The sequence below is a fragment of the Vidua chalybeata genome, chromosome Z (assembly GCF_026979565.1).
Source record: "Vidua chalybeata isolate OUT-0048 chromosome Z, bVidCha1 merged haplotype, whole genome shotgun sequence".
NCBI classification, from domain to species: domain Eukaryota; kingdom Metazoa; phylum Chordata; class Aves; order Passeriformes; family Viduidae; genus Vidua; species Vidua chalybeata.
The window spans coordinates 66,479,008-66,499,486 of record NC_071570.1 but is presented as its reverse complement, the minus strand read 5'-3'; the positions used below and the strand labels follow the sequence as shown (position 1 = coordinate 66,499,486).

The 20,479-nt window shown below is 43.7% G+C and overlaps 1 protein-coding gene and 1 long non-coding RNA gene across 12 annotated transcripts in view; one reads left to right on the top strand and one right to left on the bottom strand.

Moving 5' to 3' along the window:
• Positions 1–2,859, bottom strand: part of LOC128782197 (mucin-2-like) — a 77,757-nt gene extending 74,898 nt beyond the window's left edge. For all 10 annotated transcript variants that reach the window (XM_053932419.1, XM_053932425.1, XM_053932421.1 and 7 more), the window contains exons 1-2: positions 2,775–2,859; positions 1,301–1,380 (exon numbers count right to left, since the gene is read on the bottom strand). In XM_053932419.1, the coding sequence (XP_053788394.1) occupies positions 1,301–1,347 (47 nt within the window). In that variant the 5' untranslated portion in view covers positions 1,348–1,380; positions 2,775–2,859. The remainder of the gene's footprint in view (positions 1–1,300; positions 1,381–2,774) is intronic.
• Positions 2,860–2,950: 91 nt separating this feature from the next.
• LOC128782000 (uncharacterized) lies at positions 2,951–8,238 on the top strand. Of its 2 annotated transcripts, XR_008428610.1 has the most exons (4): positions 2,951–3,098; positions 6,838–6,982; positions 7,299–7,433; positions 7,699–8,238. It is a non-coding gene; the product is annotated as an uncharacterized LOC128782000 (long non-coding RNA). The 2 variants fall into 2 exon arrangements; XR_008428609.1 differs by having other exon boundaries at positions 7,299–8,238.
• Positions 8,239–20,479: the final 12,241 nt, after the last annotated feature.

Sequence of the window (20,479 nt, the reverse complement as noted above, 5' to 3'; positions counted from 1 at the left end):
TTTTTTTTCTTAGTATAGAAAAAAAAAAAAAAAAAAAACAAAAAAAAAAAAAAAAAAAAAAAAAAAACAAAAAAAAACCAAACAAAAAAACAAAAAAAAACAAAAAAAAACAAAAAAAACCAAAAAAAAAAACAAAAAAAAAAACAGCAAAGGCCCCAAACCAACAAAAACAAACGAATGAAAAAATCCCCAGCCAACCAGTGCCAGAACTGTTGTACTATTGCTTATGTTACCCACTTCATTTTGGTTGTCTACTTACATACACATTTTCAAATAAAATAGAAACTAGCCTGAAGAATTTTGGTTTCTGTGATACTTTCTTTAATTGACACAGCATGATCAGCAAATGCAGGACTTTATGAAAGCTTCCTACTACCACTTCTAGGAGATTTCTCCTTCCATCTTCATATAACACCTAGAAGTGCTACAACCATAAAGCTCTCAGAAGATTCAGTCAAAGACAAAACCACACAAAGTCCCTGGAAGGTTTCAAAGTATGCAAAAATTGCAGTCTAAAAAAATTCAGAGAATGTTTTCTACATCCATTTTCATATATTAGTAGCTCATCAACCCTTGGTTTTGAGCTAAAATATGTTTTTTTACCAACTACAGCTTTTAATATGACACCATTTTTAGCAGGACTTTAAGAATCTTGTATAAAGCACATGAGCAGGTGAAATAGCTCTTGAGTTCTGCATTGCAAGAAGGAACCTTAATTCTCAGTGTTCACTTCACAAGTCTGTTGGTTAAAGTCAGCACTGACCACTGCAGAAAAACAGCTTTTCACTAGCTTCAATTCCACTGCTGGCAGAAAATGCAGAGTAATTTTGCAATTGAGAGAAATGCTCTTTCACTTACTACCTAGCAGTGTAATTTTGCTACTCTTCTGCAGCTCAGGGAGCAGACTGCAGTCTGATTTTCTAACCAAAGTCTGTATTTGTGGCATTTTGCTGTTCCCATATAACTGGAAATTTTGTACAGACTAAAGAGAGACAAATAATTTGTACCGAAAATCGAACTCTTATCAAGTTATAAAACACAGGGGTCATGGTAAGACTAACAGCCAACCTCTACCACCTCAATCAATGTGGAAAACCCTCCTGTGCCTCCTGGGCAGTGCTCCTGCGTGCTGGCAGAAACTATCTCTACCTCCTGATAGCTCTATGACAGCTCGCATGTATCACACCATATCTGCTTCCTACTCAGCCCTAATTGCATCATTTCAGGCATCTAGAAAATAAATAAGCCACAAAAGCAGGAATTAAACTGCTACACTTAAAAATCCAGAACTGGACCTCACCGATTAGCTTCCCTGGAAGTGATGTTGTCTGAAGGGGGTGAACTCATGGTGTCCAAACTGTGGTTTTTTAAGTCTATAAACTGTAGAGAATAAAGAACATAGTTAGCCATACATCCTTTTACTTGATGACCTTCAGAGATTAGCCTCTTCTGTATCATAAAACCATCAAGGCCACTAGCAGAGACATGCTTTACTTTATTTGTCAACCTACTAAAACACTGATTTTTTTTAACCACTCATACTACCATGCCACGTGACCAATTACCACAACTGCAATCTGACATCAGCTTTAGAAAACAGAATTGTACTGCTAGTCCTCTAAGCCTGAATATTGTAGAGAAATAAATAAATAAATATATAGCAGAATATCCACTGTCAGAGTTTTCAGAACGCCAATTAAAAAATGTTGTATGTTTGCATAGATAGAGCTACATTCTCCTAAGCAGATTACAAACTCTGCTTCTCTTCAAAACAATTCTACACAATTCTAAGGGAGATAAACAAAGGTACTATGATTTTTTAAGTAGATCAAATATCCAAGGTTGCCTGCCTAATAGAACACTCGCTGTGTTAAAGGCTGCTAAGTCTTTCACAAATTGCACAGAATTTTTGCATTCAGATGTAGCCCTGAGAACTAAGAAATGTGTTTTTCATAACATCATTCTTTTTACTATTGCAACTTACACCAAACTCTCATAATGCAAAAAAAAATTGTAGTTTCATAACACTTATCAAGAGTTAAGATCAAAACAATAAAAAAAAATCCATCAAACACATTCAAAACATCAAAAGGTTTTCTGTCGCATCCACATCATTCTGAAGTTTTAAAACTTCTTTCAGTTACTCTGAAGTCACATAGAGGAAAAAAAAAAGTAATTCTGAAGAGTGTCACCTGGGAATGCTAAAGATATTGAATATGCACTATTCCTCTGTTAAAATACCTATCAATAGCTTATTAGCACACAAAGGAATAAATTCAAAAAGCATGCTATTTCACATAGGGGAAAAAAAATTCCAGTGCCACGGAACAGCTTGTGGGAGCTCCCTAAGTAAACAAAACAGCAGAGGAAGCTTTTCCTTGGGGAATTATGTCTGGTGCGTCATTAAAAACTTGTGTCAGTTTCTTCTTGCAAACTTCTGAATATATGCTGAAAACTTCAGAATAGGCCACTGATTTAGATATGAGGAAGAAATTCTCCGCAGTGAGCGTGGTCAGACCCTGGCACAGGGTGCCCGGAGAAGCTGTGGCTGCCCCATCCCTGGGAGTGTCCAAGGTTGGACAGGGCTTGGAGCAGCAACCTGGCACAGTGGAAGGTCTCCCTGCCCATGGCAGGGGGTGGAACAAGACGACATTTGAAGGTCCCAGAGACCGCTCAAGAATAAATCTAACCGTGATCTAATTAAGGGGCACTAACTTAAAACAGGCGAACCCCGGAGCGAGTAACAAATCCGCAGTGAAGCTGCAGAAACTCACCGGAGAGTCTGCAGCGGATTTCTGGAGCTGTCCCGACGGCACTCCTCCTCCAGCATGACGAGCCGGCACCGCCGCAGGAATTCCAGCGCTGGGACCAGCTGGGAGCCAGACGGGAATTCCGCGGATGCCGTGGACGCGCACGGTGACGTCACAGCGCCCCGAACCGAGCGCGGCGCGCTGCCGGGGCTCCCGCTCTCTCTCCGGCCTCCCAGGCATCTGGAAAGGCTTAAGGGCTCCCGACGGTAAAAGACACCTGCAGGAAATTAAAGACCGACTGACACCAGAACCAGGCTGAGACGTGCATGTCCTCAGGGCAGCGCCCAGGTTATGGAGAGTGTTATGAACAAATTCAATTGGGGAGGCTAATCATAGATAAATCAATTAACAAGAATTTATTAAGCAAGCGGTATTAAGCAAAAAAAAACAGCGCTGGGCGGCCGGGGAGTCTCCACTCTGCCACGGCACACCTTCCCCCTTTGACCTTTTTGTTTTTATAGTCCCCCCTTTTTTTTTTTCTGTTGACGTATTTTCTCTCGATGTACTCTGCGCCGGTGCAATTGGTTGCTAGGGGGTCCTTTTCCTTTTCCCTTTTTTTTTTTTTTTTTTTTTTTTTTTTTTTTTTTTTTCTCTCTGCCCTTGGTGGTCATAGGGATGAAGGCTCCTTATCTTCTTTGCCGGTTGTCCTTGGCCTAAAAGTTAGCTTGTGTATAGTTAGTTACACAGTCTTCTATGTGTCATGGTTTGACATAGAAGTGAATTTTTGCACAATTCTTAAGCAGAATACTTGTTGTTTATCAAGGCCCCCCCCCCTTTTTCTCTTTCTCTTTCTCTTCTCACAGTCTGAAATTCTCTATTCAGTTTAAATTCTTATCTTCTTTCAATGTTCGTTTTGATGAACAAAGACCTTTTTATTACAGAGAGGCCAGAAAGTTTTGAATGTGCAGACAGAATTCAAAGCAGGGGCCTCTCTGGACCACAGCAGCACATCTCCCTCGATGAGGAGGGAGTTGGGGCTAGGGAAAGGTTCTCGAGAAACCTCTCAAGCTGAGAGATGTCGAGCCCCATGTGCGAGCATGTGTGTCAAACAACAACTGAATAAAACCCACCTACAATACCCTGGGAAAACGCTCTCTCCTTCTCCAAGCACTGCTGTGCTTTCTGTGGCTCCGTTTTTAAAGTTCCTGTTAAATTCTCTGTCTGCACACTTAGCGTGCAGATGATTTAACTCTTTGCTGGCTCCAGCCACGGTATCCTGAGCTTCTTTCAGGTTTTGTCTTAGGGCACACATCCATCAGGATACCTGGGGTATATCATTCGAGACTGAAGGTTTTAGTTGCAAGAGATAAAAACTCCACAACATTCCACACTCTCTGGGATAAGTCTCAAAACTTCATTTCTCCTTTGCGACTTGATCTCTGTCAATGGCTTTCAGCCGTGGTTTTATTAATTCTGTGTCATGTAGTTATTTTAAATATATTGTGCCAAACAAAATAAGAGGGGATGGAGGGTGTGTTGTGTGTTGTTTCATTTCTTCCATATCATTTCCAAGAGATTTTAGTGCACAAGCTTGTGATTGTAAAACAAATAAAATAAAGTAGAGAGTAAGACAACAAATTAACTCCCCGGACAAATTACGGTCACAGAAAAGTAAGGTTTAAATCTGGATGTCTGAAATAAAGATTGAGTTATAAAATGCAGATTTTCTTGCAGTTGTCTTCTCTTTCCTTTTGTGGAGAGAAGTTGTCAGGTCCAGTGCATGGCCATGCTCTCTGTCTTCTTTTAGAGTTTCATGGAAGACTTAGCTTTTATCATCTCCTTCACTGGAGTGCAATTCTAGTTTTTCCTTTTATTCCTGTAGCTGTTGCTCCTGTTCATTCCAAAGTGATCGTGCCTGATGCTTCCAATGTAATGTATTGTTTAATTCTCCTACACTCAGACCTCTCACAGTGTGATGAATTTTTGCTGAAGCATATTTAATTGCTCTTGCAGGCTCTGGGCTTTCTCAGCTTCTTTTTTCATCTGACTGAAATTCCATTTGAATTCTGTAAGTTGTAGGTGCAGTGACTGGTGTTCCATCTGTGCTGCATGAAGCCTTCCTGTAAATTCAAATATTCCCTTCTGCAAGGATGCTTTGTTTTTCATACTGGACAGTCTGTCACACAATCCTCCAGACGAGGACTCTTTTCTCCAGAGGTGCACCTGCTGTGGCCTAGTGGAACTGCCTCCATTGTTACATTCAGCTTGTCCATAATTTCTGAAAAGGAGTTTCTGGCTGCACCTGTTTTTAAATGTCCACAAAGCCCCGACTTCGGGGTTTGTTAACAACATTCTGCAGTTCAGTCACGGAACTGATTATTGCAGCACAGAAATTAACTAGGAAACCAACTGAGTGCTTCAAAGCTGTCAATTTCTTCCTTTTCACAAACTGGCAGATTATGCCTGTGTTTGGATTCTCCTACAGACATCCGAAATCCAGTTCCTACTTTTAAGCCCTTTTGTCCAGGTGAAAAGGGAACAAGAAGACTGGGCTGAAATTTTAAGCTTTTAGCTGCCAAAACTGCAATCACAGCTCCTCAGAACACATACACCAGGCCTTTGGTTCGTCTTTTCCTCAGCCTTGCTTCGTCTTGATTGTTTTCCTCATCAGCAGGGACAGCATTAATTAGGCTCCTGATTTTCTGTTTCACTAATTTGTGGATGTTGACCTGGTCCTGGAGAGAGTCTCTTTGGGAAGACATAAGCACACAGCTGGCCATAGAGAGGACACAGCCATACCACGCTCCTTTTTGCCCTTCTCCTATTTGTTGCATTTTCTAAATCCTTTTTTAATTTGCCTGCTAATGTCCTGGAGATTGCCCCAGGTTCATAAATAAGAAGAATGAGAAGCTTATGGAAGCTTTCTATACATGGAGAGAAATAAAAAATGCCACCATTAAGCAAAGGTGCAAATAAGGAAGAATAAAATAAAGAGCAACTGCACAGCCACTGTTGCATGCAAAATATGTGAGATTTTGTTTCCACAGCAAGACCCAGCTACTGAGGATTTGGAAGTCAGCAGATCTGTTTGTGGCAGCTCACCATTACTCTGGAGCCCAGCAATCACGTGTCCTGACTATCATGGATATTCCTCAGAAAGAAAACATGACAGAAAAAATAATTTTCTTCCAGAGGCCACTCTGAATTCTGCAGGAATAATGATGGGTTGTTTTGTTCTGAGCCAGTTAGCTGGTGGGAAGAGAAGTCCTCAATAAAGCATGGTAGTTATAAATTGGACCAATTAGGACTGTTCCTAGGAAGCTGGGTTTGGAAACATTCAGCAGTTTACTCTCCATTCATCAGCTCCTGAGGCATGGGCAGTGCAAAATGAGAGACAGGAGGAGAATTGGGACAGAGAGGTTGGAGATTTTGGGGTTGTTATACCAAGCAGAAAATGCTGGAGAGGCTATAGCCTTAAATCCTGCTGCTGAGAGCAAAACCTCTTACTTAATAACCCTGTTATTCTCTGTTTCTTTGGGGGATGAAAACTCTGTTGCAGCCAAGGATTTTAGAGACATTTAACCCTGACTTCAATTTCCCTGCTGCATGTGGGGAAAGGAGCTGTTTTCTTTGCTAAAAAAACATGCCCAGCATGCTGTCATCGCTGTCACAGGTGCTGGTATGGGAGAAGATGCCTTTGGGTTTGATCTCATCAGCCAGATTTTCAGCTGCAAAAAAGCAGCTTAAACATCACTGACCACTCCTGAAATTCAAGATGCAGTTTTCCTAAGGTGTAAGCAAATGGTATCAGTTTTTTTGTTAGAAAATAATTAATCTCTCTCTGGCTTGAGATACCTATCTCCTGTAGGATAAAAGCATAGCTCTAAAGAGCAGGAGTGTTTCTAATACATGATCTTCTGCTTTCTTGCCTTCCTTGTCCAGGGTGCCACGCAGCTGATTTTACTTGGGGTTTAACCAGATGCTTGTCCCTTTCCTTAGTCTTGTAGTTATGCTCTGAGCATCTCTGGGGAATAAGAGGCTCCAATTTGTTCCCCAAAATATTCCATCTGGTCCTGCACATCTACAGGTGAGCCTGCTTTGGGCTGATGCCTGAACTTCTCCCACCAAGACCATCCAGGTCCATCCAGGTCCAGCCCTGCCAGACGTGCAGCTTTGTCCATCAGTGACTCTGATGTGGACATTAAGAGAGATTCAATGCTGAGAAATGCAAGGTGGGTGCCATTAAAAAGTAATAAGTAAAAGGTCATCAGAAAGCGTGTCCATGGCTCTGAGAGCCCCGCTGAGCTCCAGATCCCCGAGAGGTTTGGTGGTCTCCAGCCCCCTTGGCCGTGGCCGCTGCTGGTGGCCAGCGCCCACGAGATGGAGCTCTGAGCCTGGCGATGAGCTGGGTGTGCACAATCCCTCCTGCTCTCTGCACTCCTTTTTCCCTTCTTCCCTCCTGCACAAACGTGGAGCTGTGGGTTTGTGAGGTTTTTCTTTCCCATCTGTATCTCTGACTTTTCTGGTTTGCTCTCTTGTCCACCACAGGCCCTGCTGGGTGAGGACTCAACCCACGAGTGTGACCAGAGAGTGGGGCTCAGTGAACACAGAACATCAGGCCAGCTTCACTCTGTTTTCCTGCTGAAGGCTGTGGGAGGCAGGGATTATTGGTGGATTCAGAGGGTTGGTATTGACAGTGAATGGGGATTGACCCAGGCAGAGCCATGGCCAAGAATTTCCATGAGTTTGCCGAAGATGTTGGAGTAATTCTGCCATTCAGCCATTCCTGTAATTGTGCCAGGAGGTCAATGTCTTTCCTACAGCCGTGGCACAGACAGCTCCCAGTATATTTAGAAGCCTGGAGACCAAATGAGTCATTAGAATGACCTTGCCCACCCTTGCAAGGGATTGTCTGTTCAGGAAAGTTTTTCATTATTTTTCCACTCAGGTAGAGGGAGGCAGTGCTGATGTCACGCCGATGGCAGCTGAGGAGAGGCAGAAGTTGTCCTTCTTAGTGCAGAGGAAGATTACACTTGCAGTGTTTCCCTGGGCTGTACTGCAGGTGCTCTCAGTCCCTGTGTTGCCTGCAAGGCTCAGTCCTGGCAGCCCAAGCAGATTTGCTCTGAGGGATTCTCCAGTGGCCCCAGGCCCTGTGGGTGGGCTTTGGGCCCCTCATCCCAGCCCTTTGGAATCAGTTTGGAGAGGTGATTTGCCGCTGGCCAGCACACTGAACCTGGGCCCTGCTGGGTTTGGGATCAGAAGGTACCTGCTCTAGTGGTCTCTACCCTAAATGTCAGCATTTTAGTAGCATTTGCCCGCTGTCACCGAGTTCACATTCCCTAATGATGAGGAAGATTCTTACCTGTTTCATTCCTGTTTGAGTCATACGTAGGGAGTACTTCACCTCAAACAAAGCTAAAATTGGGGGAAGTAAAATACATGTCAATAAAAATGGGCCATTGTCTCTGATCACAAGGCCTGTGCTCTACTACGAGTGTTTTTTTCATTCAGTGTCTGCCTTTCACCTTTTGACAGGCTGCCAAGTGGCAGAGTCACCTTTCCTGGAGGGATTTAAAAACTGTGGAAATATGGTGATCAGGGACATGGTTTAGTGGTGGGCTTGGCAGTGCTGGTTTAACAGCTTGAGTCGAGGACCTTAGGGGGCTTTTCCAACCTCAGTGATCCACGAGGCTGTGATTATACATTGCCCAGTAAAACACCATGGATTATATCCATTTTACCATTTTGTGAAGGGAGTTCCATTTAGGAATGGGGAAGCAGAGGCCAAGGGAATATGTTTTCAGCTGGAGGGAGACTTGTTTGCCATAGAGAAATACAAAAGGATGGAATAAATCATGGCATTGATGAACCTAGAGAAGTCAAGGGGAACACTTTGTGCAGCTAATGATGAGGTGGCAGCCGTCCTCATTTCAAGGTCATGCTTTAATTAGAAATGAAACACATGGCCTAGACCAGCTGAAGAAAAAGGTGCAGTGCTTTTCCTGCAAGAGAGCAGTGACTTCCAAAGGTCCCAAGGCAATCCGAAAATTACAAAACAGCTTTTCAGCTCTTCACAGTAATGTTTTTTTCCTCCATTTAACTGATGGCGAAATCAAGACTACTGTTTTAACTTGTATACTGCAATTGTTGCACGAATAGATAAGATTATTTGGCAAGTAGAAAGAGCAGGAGGTTTTCATGCTGATAATACATTATTATTGACAATTTGATGCTTTTATCAAGTAATGGTAATCAACCTTTACTTGCTTGATAAACTCATAGCCCAGAGTGTTGATTTTATCAAAATTACCTTCGCAGTTAAGGGTGTAATTTTCTGCTGGTAAAATAAGGATGTTCTCAGTAATTCAGAATTGTCCAATTATTTGGTATAATTTTTTTTAATGTTTTAACATGTTCCATGAGTTTCAAGGCAGCTTGAGTGCTCTGCATGGTCTGTCAGCATGCTGAATACACAGTCACCTCTCAGTGTTTTTATTATATAGTCTTCTTGCTAACTAGGAAAATAAGACCTGAGGGTAATTTTATTGCTGACTGTGAAAAACACATCACATTTTCTTACACCAGAACACAAAACAAACATTACCCAATTCCCCTTCCACTTAAAAAATGATGTTATTTATTAGTGTTGCAGTGTGCAGCTACGCAAACGGAGCAAAAAGGCTTTGTGAATTTGAGATGGGAGTTTCTGTTTCCTAAACCTAAAGCTGGAGTTTCTATTCTGTTTTTTTATGTGTATTCATCCTCCCCCCTGGAGTTATTCCCATTGGATTTTACCTATAATGTATTCACATTGGGCATTGTTCTATTGGTCTCACCTTATCTCTTATTTTCCCCTATAAAACCTTTGTCCGGACCCCTGATCGGGGTCACTTGTACGTGCGGCGATCGGGCAAATGCAACCTACTTTGGACTGCACAACAAGTGCCCAATCTCTTGAGTCTCTTTATCCCGCTCTTGATCGCGCTCTCTAAACAGCTCTGTATCAGATGAACCCACAAAGGTGTTTGTTGCTTCTCTCTCTCTCCGGCGGCTCCCGGAAGCGCCTGGCCAGCGCCCCGGGAAACTGTAACCGGGCGAAAACAAGGAAGTTGGAGAGAGAAAAGAATGAAAAGCAACAATTAGGGCCTACTAGGGGACAAAATGATGCTGAGTTAAAAGAGTTCTATGTCACTCAGTGGGGACGGCTGCCACCAAAATGTGATGATTCTGGGTGCAGTGTTACGTCTGGTACCACCGATGCACTGCATGTGTGTCTATCCAGAAAAAAAGACTCTCCTGATAAAGATTGCAACCCCTCAGAGGGCTGGTGCTTCCCCAGGGCAGGAGGAAGAATTTGCTGGCAGCATGGGCACTCCCATCAGATGAGCTGCTGGCAAGTTCAGCAGCAAAAGGATGAGAAAGGGATTGGCTTGCTGCAGCCAGCTGCAATGCACAAGGTGACAAGTAACAGCAGCACCAGGAAACCCTTCAACCAAACCTGAGCTGTGAGCTGCAAAGAGGAAACCTTTCTCAATTTACCTCTATTTATCAGCTTCTTATGCTTAGCAGCTACTTTCTAGCCTGCCTTTCTCCATTTCCACCACAGCTTTTCTTACATTGTTACCTGAAACAGCAAGGAACACTTCTAAGGGTTTGCAGCTGAACAAGATGAAAACCAAACAGGTGTCTGAATATTACTCCTGTAGTAGGTTATGCTTAAGAAACAATACCCTATACCTGATAACTCTAGCAGATGAACTTTGTCACTTTGAAAAGACTGTCTGGGTCTTCGCAGAGAAGTGAAACACAGATTACTCACAGTGTTTTGTACCACCAGGAATTTAGAAGGCCAAAATCCCCTGAGCGTGAGCACCAAGTGTTGCCTGGCAGTATTACTGTTGTTTTTATTCTGAAAGAATCCAAGCCAAAGAAAGCACTAGGGGGCACAGTTGTGGGAGAGCAAAACCAACCAGATTTGGACTGCAGTGAAGCACTTGACACACTGACGAAATTCCTCTCTGATAAATTAATGTAAATCAGGCTTGGAAGGAACACTCTCATTTCCAAGTTGGCTGAAGGAGCAGAACAAAATGATCGGTGACCATATAGCAAACTGGGGAGCATTTGTATAATACAATGGCACAGGGATAGGTGTCAGGAGTTGCTCTATTTAAAACCCTCATCAATCATTCTGAAGAAGAAACAAGCAGAGAGTAATGAGATTTGATACTTGGGAGGATTAGTTAGAATTGGTGAGAGCTGCAAATTAATGCAAAGCAACAGACACCAGAATCACAGGCAGAGAAAAGCAAAAGGCACAAAGCAGGCAGGTGGAATCAAAATTTAATAAAGAAAAACCTGGGGGAATTGCAGGCAGAGTAAACCTAGGAAACCTAGGAAAGGGTAACATGGGAAGTTATCTCAGCAGGAGAGCTGAAAAGTTATCACCAGCCAGGCTGTGCTGTGAAGATGCTTCAGTGACGTCTGCATCGCCCAGCGAGGAGCTCCAACACCTCTGGGTCCTGGCACCATACTGGGAATTAATTCCCACCATTGTGCTCAGCTGCCCTGCCCTGCACATCCCTGCTGCAGCTGGAATCCAGATGAGAGTAGTGGGAAAGGAGCTGGGTAGCTCAATTTCCAGGAAAAGCCTGGAAGTGCTGCAGCTTCACTGCAGTAGAACAGATTGTGAAAAGCACAGCTTTGAGAAGATGGTGGGCAAGCATGACGATCACCAACAGAGGAAGGAGGCATAGGAAAGCAAAAAGCAGCTGAGAACACTAGAACCACAGCTTTGCCTGCTGAGCAAGGAAGATGGGACTCTTTCCGAAGTATTTGGGCCATAGTGCGCCGAGCCGTGGGGGCTTGTAGCCACTCGGTACAAAGCTCGGATAGCTGGTACATCTGAGGGTCCACCAGAAGAATGGGAGGGACACTCGGGCTGCTGAAATCCTGCTCGTTTATTGAAGGATCGCAGAAGGGGCAGACAGGGAGACAAGGAGGCAGAAGGGAGGCAGGTTCCGAGAGCCCTGAGGGGCGGGGTGAGGGATCTTTAACTGCGTAAGGGTAGGAAGGTTTAGCATACGAGGGAACAATTGGGAAAAGGCTAAAGGGAGGGGAGATATAACATTAACCAGTAGGGAAAAGGGAAAGGAGTGTTCTTAGTGGAAGAACCAAAGGGAAAACGTGGAACAGAGAAGATTCTAGGCTAAGGGGCAGACTTGAACAATAACTGACAGGACAGGGGGAGGGTACAATTCTCTTACAAAAGGGGGTGGAGAACTCATACAACTGCTGTTTCCCATGGCAACCCTAGACTGCCTTCCCCAGCCCTCCTCCTACATGGAAATTCCAACATTTCTGAATATAAGAGCAATCTGAGTAAGTTGTATTGACAGAGAAAACCTATGTGGAGGGACCTGTCTGTTCAAAACTGCCGACTGTGGTTGCAGAGGAGCAGCAAAGGCAGTGAGGATTATTCTACGTCTGGGCAGCAGTGGGATGTGGGTTTCTCTGTCCTAAGCAGAAAGCAGACTTATGTCAAGGAAGCTGCTGAGCAGCATCCAGGGAGAAAGAGCTCTGGAAACTCTGGCAGCTCCCAGCTTGCAGCCTTTCTGTTAAGAGCAGAAGAAAGCAAGTCATTCACAGAATCCCAGGATGGGTCAGGTTGGCAGGGACCACAGTGGGTCATCTGATCCCACCTCCCTGTTCCAGTAGGGTCATCCCAGAGCACGTGGCACAGGGTTGTGTCCAGGCTCTGGAATATCTCCAGTGAGAGAAACTCCACAGCCTCTCTGGGCAGTGTGTTCAGGGCTCGGTCACTGGACAGAGAAGAAGTTCTGCCTCTGTCCAGGCAGAACTTCCTGGGATCAGTCCCTGCTCATTGCTCTGCTGCCAATTGCTGGGCCCTGGAGCAGAGCCTGGGCCCTGCTCTGCCCCTCTCTGCAGACAGGGACACCCAGGGCTGAGGGCCCCTCTCAGCTGGGGCTCCTTTCAAGGCTGAACAGCCCCAGCTTCCCCAGCCTTTCCTGGTGAGGGAGATGCTCCAGGCCCTTGCTCACCTCCAGAGCTCTGTGTCCCTTCTGCCCTGAGGAGCCCAGAGCTGGGCACAGCAGTCCAGAGGAGCCTCCCAGGGCTGGGCAGAGGGGCAGGATCCCCCTGTGACCTGCTGGCAGTGTCCTTCCAAGTGCACTCCAGGATCCCATTGGCCTCCTCGTCCCCAGGACACTCTGCTGGCTCAGGACAGCTCTTTGTCCTCCAGGGCCTCCAGGTCCTTCTCTGCAGAGCTGTTTGCCAGTTCTCCCTGGCTTGTGCTGGTACTTGGGGTTATTCCTGCCCAGGTGCAGGACCCTGCATTTCCTTTGTTGAATTTTGGCATGTTCCTGACATCCTTGGCTAGATTGAGTTCCAGATGGGCCTTGGCTTTCCTTGTCTCATTTCTACTTACTCTGACAACTTCTTTGTGTTCATTCCAAGTGGTCTGACCCTGTTTCCATCTCCTGTATATTTCCTGCTTACTATTGCACAATGACAGGAGTTCCTTGTTCATCCATGCAGGTCTCTTGCACCCTTTTCATTCTTCTTCTTGCTTCATCTGCTCCAACTCTGGTCTGCTCAGTGCAGGCACTGTCACACAAAACCTGTCTGCCAGCTGTCTCCTGCAGCCAGCTTCATCTTGTTTCAGAAGTGTTTATCGGGATAAAGCCAAAGTTTTGTCTAGCAGAGGGAAGCAATGCTGGGAATTCATGTTTTACCCAAAGCCAAAAAAATCATAAATAACATTTTAATCTGGCTGAGGGACTTCTGGACAACCCTATTTGTCAGCAGCACTACTGAGGATATGCCAAGCATTACCCCAGATCAGAAGGCTTTTGAACAGCAGTCACACAGATGGCACAATAAGCTATTAAACATGGTATGTATGGAAGAGGACTCAGCCTTCCCCTCTTCAGGGCAAACAAAAGCAGATCCTGCCCCACCTGTGTTATTCTTCTGGTTAGCTGAAGTGCTAATGCTTATCTAACAAGAGGTTTTTTCCAATATATTAATGACAAAAGCCAAGGTAGAAATAACATTGCCCCATTCCAGGATGAGGATGGTCACCTCACAAACACGAACACAGGTAAGGCAGAGGTGTTTAACACTTTCTTTACCTCTGTCTTCAAAATGGATGACAGACCATGGGAGTCTCAGTGCCCTGTGCTGGAAGACCCACAGCTGCAAGAACAATTAACTCCCGGCTGACCCTTATGTGGGATCTGCTGCTTCAAGAGGATCCCTACAGATCTGTGGAGCCTGAGAATTTTCAGCTGCTGATGTCATCCCAAAGCCTCCCTCAATGATTTTTGAGCAGTCAGGAACTGGAGAGGTCCCAGCTGTCTGGAAGTGGGTGAACATGGTCCTGATTTTCAAGAAAGGCAAGAAGGAAAACCCTAGAAACAACAGGCCTGTCAGTCTCATTTCACTGACTGGTAAAACCATGAAGAAGATTATTTTGGGAGGTATTGAAAAATACCTGAAGAACAATGCCAGCATAGCTTTATGAGGGGAAAGTCCTGCTTGCCAAACCTGATTTCCTTTTACAACAAGATGACCCTCCTTGTGGATCAAGGGAAACCAACTAATGTAATCTTTTTGGATTTCAGCAAAGCTTTCCATACTGTCTTTCCCAGGATCCTTCTGGACAAAATGTCCATCCCACAGCTGGATAAACACATCATGTGATGAGTGAGCAGCTGGCTCATGGGTTGGGAGGAAAGAGTTATAGAGAATCAGGTAACATCAGACTGGTGACCTGTCATTAGTGGGGTTTTGCAGGGCTACATCTTAGGGCGGGTTCTCTTCAACATCTTCACAAATGACCTGAATGCAGACCTGGAAGGAACACTAAGTCTGACAACAGCATTAAGCTGGGAGGAGCTGCTGACTGCCTCAAAAGAAGAGGGGCTCTGCAGAGGCCACCGTGACAAATTAAAGGGCTGGACAATCACCACCAATGTGAAGTTCCACAAGGGAAGGTGCTGGATTCTGCCCTGGGATGGTCCTGGAGATCCTGTTTGATGGCCGGTTGGACATGAGCCAGCAGTGCCCTGGAGCCAGGAGAGACACCCCTGTCCTGGGGGCACCAGGCCCAGCATGGCCGGCCGGGCCAGGGAGGGATTGTCCTGCTCTGCTCTGGGCTGGGGCAGCCTCACCTGGAATATTGCGTGCAGTTCTGAGCATGACAGTATAAAAATGACATTAAACCGTCAGAGACAAAAGGATGCCATGAGGATGATGAAGAGCCTGAAGGTGAAGCCCTAGGAGGAGTTTCTGAAGACATTGGTCTGTTCAGCTGGAGGAGACTGAGGGGAGACCTCATTAGGGCTCCAACATCTTTGCAGAGGACAGGCAACAATCTGCTCACTCTCTGACACCAGTGACAGGACTCCAGGAAATGGCCTGAAGTTGAGCAGGGGGAGGTTTAGGTTGGATGTCAGGAAAGATTTTCTCCCAGGGGATTGGTTGGGCCCTAGAACAGGCACCCCCAGGGCAGTGGTCATGGCACCAATGATTTATTAAAAAAATATGGATATTGATCTAGTACTGATAACCAACTGTGACGGATAAAAACTCTCTAACAGTTTAAAGTTAGAAAGTGTATGTTTATTGCGACGCCAGGCAGCGTGTGGGATAACTCCCAAATACACACCGCACCTTTCAAATTACTACAGAGTCCTTTTATTCACACAAGAATTGAATACCCAAAATACAAATACATATTCAAAATTTAGTACATCCCATTCCTCGCTTCATATGCTAATCATTCCAAAAGCTATTAAGCATGAGTAGTTTGTTCCTTGAAATGGGTCGGTGGTCCCTTTTATGGGGAGGGGTCCCAAAATGAGGAAGTAAATGAAGTTTTCCTCATTCTGACTTTTCTACCTTTTCAATGCAAATATGACAAATGAACCTTGGTAAAACTCCCATTCCCTGTCTTCAGTTGGTTTCAGAACAGAGGAGGCCCACAATTGTCTTATGTTCCTAAAAGCTAGTAGTCAGTTTCTATATTCTTCGTTATAAACCCAGCTAACTAAACATTGTGTTGACAAGCAATCAATTAATAGTTAACTGCTAACTCTTAACTTTGTCAAGGCCTACTCATTTAGTTTAATTAACTCTAGTAAGGCTTATCTCTAACTAAAATCTTAGCTTCTCTAAAATCTCTAAATCCCTTAAAGTTTATGTTTCACCAAGACTGAGAGTTCTGGAAGCATTTGGAGACCTCTCTCAGGATCATGGCGTGACTCTTGGAATGTCCTGCATGGGACCAGGGCTTGGACTCCATGATCCTGATGGGTTCCTTCCAACTCTGCATGATTCTATGATTCTATGGTCTTTCTCCTGGCCACCTGTGGGCTGGAAAAAGTTAAAAACCATGACAGCCGCTGGAACAGGAGGGCTCTGCCACTCTGGTCTCCATTTGCTGTCTACAAAGAAGTGTGAAGTATTGTTACCAAAGGAAAATAAATGCTACTCAAGAGAGCAGTTGGTGATGCTTACCTTTGTGCATTTTCCACTGATTGATGTAGAGATATATCCATGCTTGTTTGTGTATATTATTGGTAATTCTAGAGGACAATGACCACTACCTTCACGCTGGGTAGTTCTGTTTCAAATCCAACAGCTTTGGCTGTTTTACAACTTTCTGGTCCTGAGAATATTTTTTTTCCAGGTTAGCTACTGTCTGGAGTCTGCTTTGGAACCTACAGGAGAGCCATCATATGCCTACATGTTATGGGACCTGCAAATCTTGTTAACGATGTGTAGAATCCAAGTGATGGCAATGAGAATTAAATGTATGAGATAATGTTTTGTCATTAATTTCACTTCACCAAAAATGCCCTTCACAGAGGGTGAAGGCTAAGAGGGTTGAGGGCAGCCTCTATGAAGCAAAATCCTTGCTGTTTTTAAATGTCTAAATCCCAGGAGGCCATTCATCTTTTTCATCATTTGGTTATTACTGAGGGACAGCATTGTGCTGATGAAAACCAAGTGCTTGAGCTGAAGAGCTCCACTTGTGACTCAGGAAAGGAGGAGATGATAGGGCAGGGTGATATAGACATCAGGTGCAATGCTACGTGCAATGCAGTAAATCAGATATTTTCCTCTTCCACTCTTACTCCCACACACAGGGAAAATAATTGTATGACTCCACACATTGCAGGTGCAAACACTGCAAAGATATTTGGAAGCTGAGCCTTTACTTTGAGCTAACAGAACATTCAACTTAGTACAGTGCTTAATTGCAGTTGGAAATCCATGCATGGATATTTTGTTCCAGGGAAGTGCAATATTGGCTGGGTTTTAAAATATATCCGAAGGGGTTTAGCTTCTCAGACACCACTGAAAGACAAGGAAAGTTGGGCCCCTCCTTCCCTCTGCTTCCTTTAAAAGTTTCTGCAAAGACAGACCCTTCCATCAGCAAGAATGGTGTGTGGTGATCATGCTTCTGATAGGTGTCTGTAGTGTTTTTGAACAGTGCAACAAGCTGAGCTGAGGAAATTGCCATTAGCTTTTCTGAGAAAGGTAAACTGTCATCATCTCTAAAGGTAAGTTCATGTTGATGACTGCTCCCAGAAATGGATAATGGCATAGGCTCTCAGCTAGTAAAAAATTACAGGGGTGAATTCAAAGAACCAAGCTCATTAACACAAGCTGCAGAGCGGATGAACCTTGAATAGCTGGAGATGCTGGGCTTTGAATTTTATAATTAGACTTCTGATAGGAAAGAGAGACATGAGAGATCAAGAAAGCAATTAATTCTGTCACAAAACAAACCATATCTGACTCATCAGCATGAGCAGCAGAAAGATCTCTAAAATTTGTCCTTTGAAGCCAGGGTACTGTAACAAGCTGTTTGAATAAAGAGAATGGAAAAGCACAAAATGCACAAAATGCGCTCCTTCTTGCCTGGCTCTGTTTCCAAACTGCCATCTCTTTCTTTTCAACTGCTGTGGAATAACGTCCAAGTCAAATAATTGTCATCTGTTTTAATTTCTCGGGTGTGTGAGTGCATTCCAAGTAAGCATTGCAGAATTACTCAAAATTAATAACAAGAAATCTATGTTCTGACTGTTCCTCAATCTTGATTCATCTGTACAGCCCCATAATATGAAAATAAATTAATTGTTATAATACACTACACATGGTCTAGCTTCTTATAAATGGAGAGTATTCCCTGAGCTCCCAAAGAAGAGTAAGGTCACACAGGTGTGAAATCCCTGAACATCTGACATGTTTTTTAAGGACATTAAGTTATCCTGTGTGGAAGGAAGGTCTCCAAATGTAAGATGCTTGTCAGGGGATCTGCACGTGTTGTTTCCCTAATAAAGAAGGTTTTGCACGCATTTCCCAGAGGGAAGGTGATTCACCATGCCAGGTTGAAACCCAGTACACTGCAATGTAAGCAGCTCATGAGACTTGGTGGCACAGTGTATGGAATTCCAGGCGTGACTCACACACTCAATATAGGATTGCAAGGAGGTATTTGCAGTAATTGAGCAGAACTTTAGCATCATATCCCCCCTGTTCCGTGCAGAAGTACCATGCAAGAGTAATCCTTTCTGATTCAGCCAAGTGTTCAGGGAGGTGCTTTATCCCACACACACACTTAAACAGGACAGGAGACTGATTTAAGCAAGTAAATAGGATTAAGTGTAGACCTAATGTTTTTGCACCACATGCAGCCTGTGCTTTAACGACTTGCTAAAATGAAGAATGCCTTTTGTTTTCTGAATTGATTTTTCTCAAGCCTGTGGGGTCGAGGAAAGAGAACAATCCAATTTCAGAGACAATCTAGAACAGCAATGGAAGATCCTTGCAAATTTTCTGTAGCCATCGGTGGACTGGAGTGCTCCATTGTCTGAACACACACAAGAGCTTCAGCCCAGCTTTACAAAAGGTGGACTCAGCATGGCTCAGCACCATCTTGGGAGCGAGAAGGGGGAAGGGATGAAGGCAACGTTAACACTGCCTAACTGTAGACACATAAATTCATTGTCTGAATGAAGAGTGTGATTCACATTGCTGTACACATCTGGAGACACATCGTCTCCTCCGTAGTGTGACTCAGAATGACCTCTGGAACCTATAGACACTCTAGAGGAGGCTATGTCTATTAATTTTAAAGTAAATACAAATAAATATTCAAGGTATTATGAATACTTCTTCCTGAAAAGCTTCAAATTTGATCCTCAAAGTCTTGAAAGAATTTTGACTGCAATGTTTTTGCTAGAGATTCAAGATCCAGTGTTTGCAGAGCCCAATACAAAGCCAGCAATGTTTAACTGTCTAAACTGTTCAAAGCCCCCTGCAGAGTTATGACTATCTTTTGCATTATAAGTGTAGAGTTATTTTTCTGTTAGATCAATTGCAAAAATACAGAATTCTTTGGGAAATTCTTCACACCCAATTGCTAAAGGGACCAAACAAGCAAATGTCCCTTCCTCTTCTGTCCCACTCCAAAACAACCTGCACTATTAATACTACTATGGTGGAAAATCCAAGCTTCAATTTACCTTTAAACACTGTTTTACCAAATTAGTGCTGCATCTTCTTCCTTCTTGCTGTTCCTGCTAAGAATTGCTACATTCCAGCATCAAAGAGACTTTGCATGCAGTTGTACATGGAGTTGTTACATGTGCACATGTGTGTATTTTTCTACGTAAAAGTGTAAGCAATGAACTACATTCAGATAGCTTGATGCCTGAAACTCATGGATGAAGTGGTGTTTTTAATAACTACTGGTATTTTCAGAAAACTTTCTTTCAAGGATGGTGCACCTCTGTGAAGTGAGGTGATAGAAATACAGTGTAAAAGAGGAGAAGCTCATAGCTGAGAGTTCATTCGAAATCCTCAGTTTTTAATATGTCTCTCATGAACAGTGAATAAGGATAGAAGTAGCTGAGCTCCCTTTTGAACTATGGTGCCAAACTTCGTCCTGATATCCCAGATGTTCGTGGTGCTCTGCACCCCACCAGTGTTATTCTGAAGAGGGGAATTAATTCTCTAGGTCTAATGGGGTTGGCATTTGGCTCTTCTCTTTGTCCAGCCTTTATGGAACTATTTCACATGAGCCCTTTGTACAGCAGCACACACAGAGCTGCATGCCCCTTGTCTTATGTGCACTTCCTTATCAGAATATATGGCGCTGCATTGTGCTGCATGTTTATGGTTTGAAACACTGGCTGATAATGTGGCCATAGTCAAACAAAATGCTGCATGCAATAGCAGCCAATTCATTTGTTTTAGGGAAAGAATATGACATCAGAAAGAAAGAGATATATGCTTAGCTACATTTGATTGGAGGCAGTCATATAGCTGAAATGATATAAACATTAAGATATATTTTCCTGATAACCACCCACTTTCATATATTATCTATTTATTTTTCTCTGGTATCTTAGTAAGGTCTCCAAATGTAAGATGCTTGTCAGGGGATCTGCAAGTGTTGTCTCCCTAATAAAGAAGGTTTATTAGGGACTTGGAAAATATTAGATATATTTTTTTTTCCAGTAGGCATTTAGTGCATTGCTAGAAACAAAATTTCTCATTCTTTCTGGTTACATTCATCTCACAATACCAGTAGGAGAAGTGATATTTTTAATGGCTACTTGTGTAATTAAATAGAAGAATGTTCACAGAAATCAGCTTTATTAGTGCCTAGAGTGGTTGGAGTTTCAACCTTT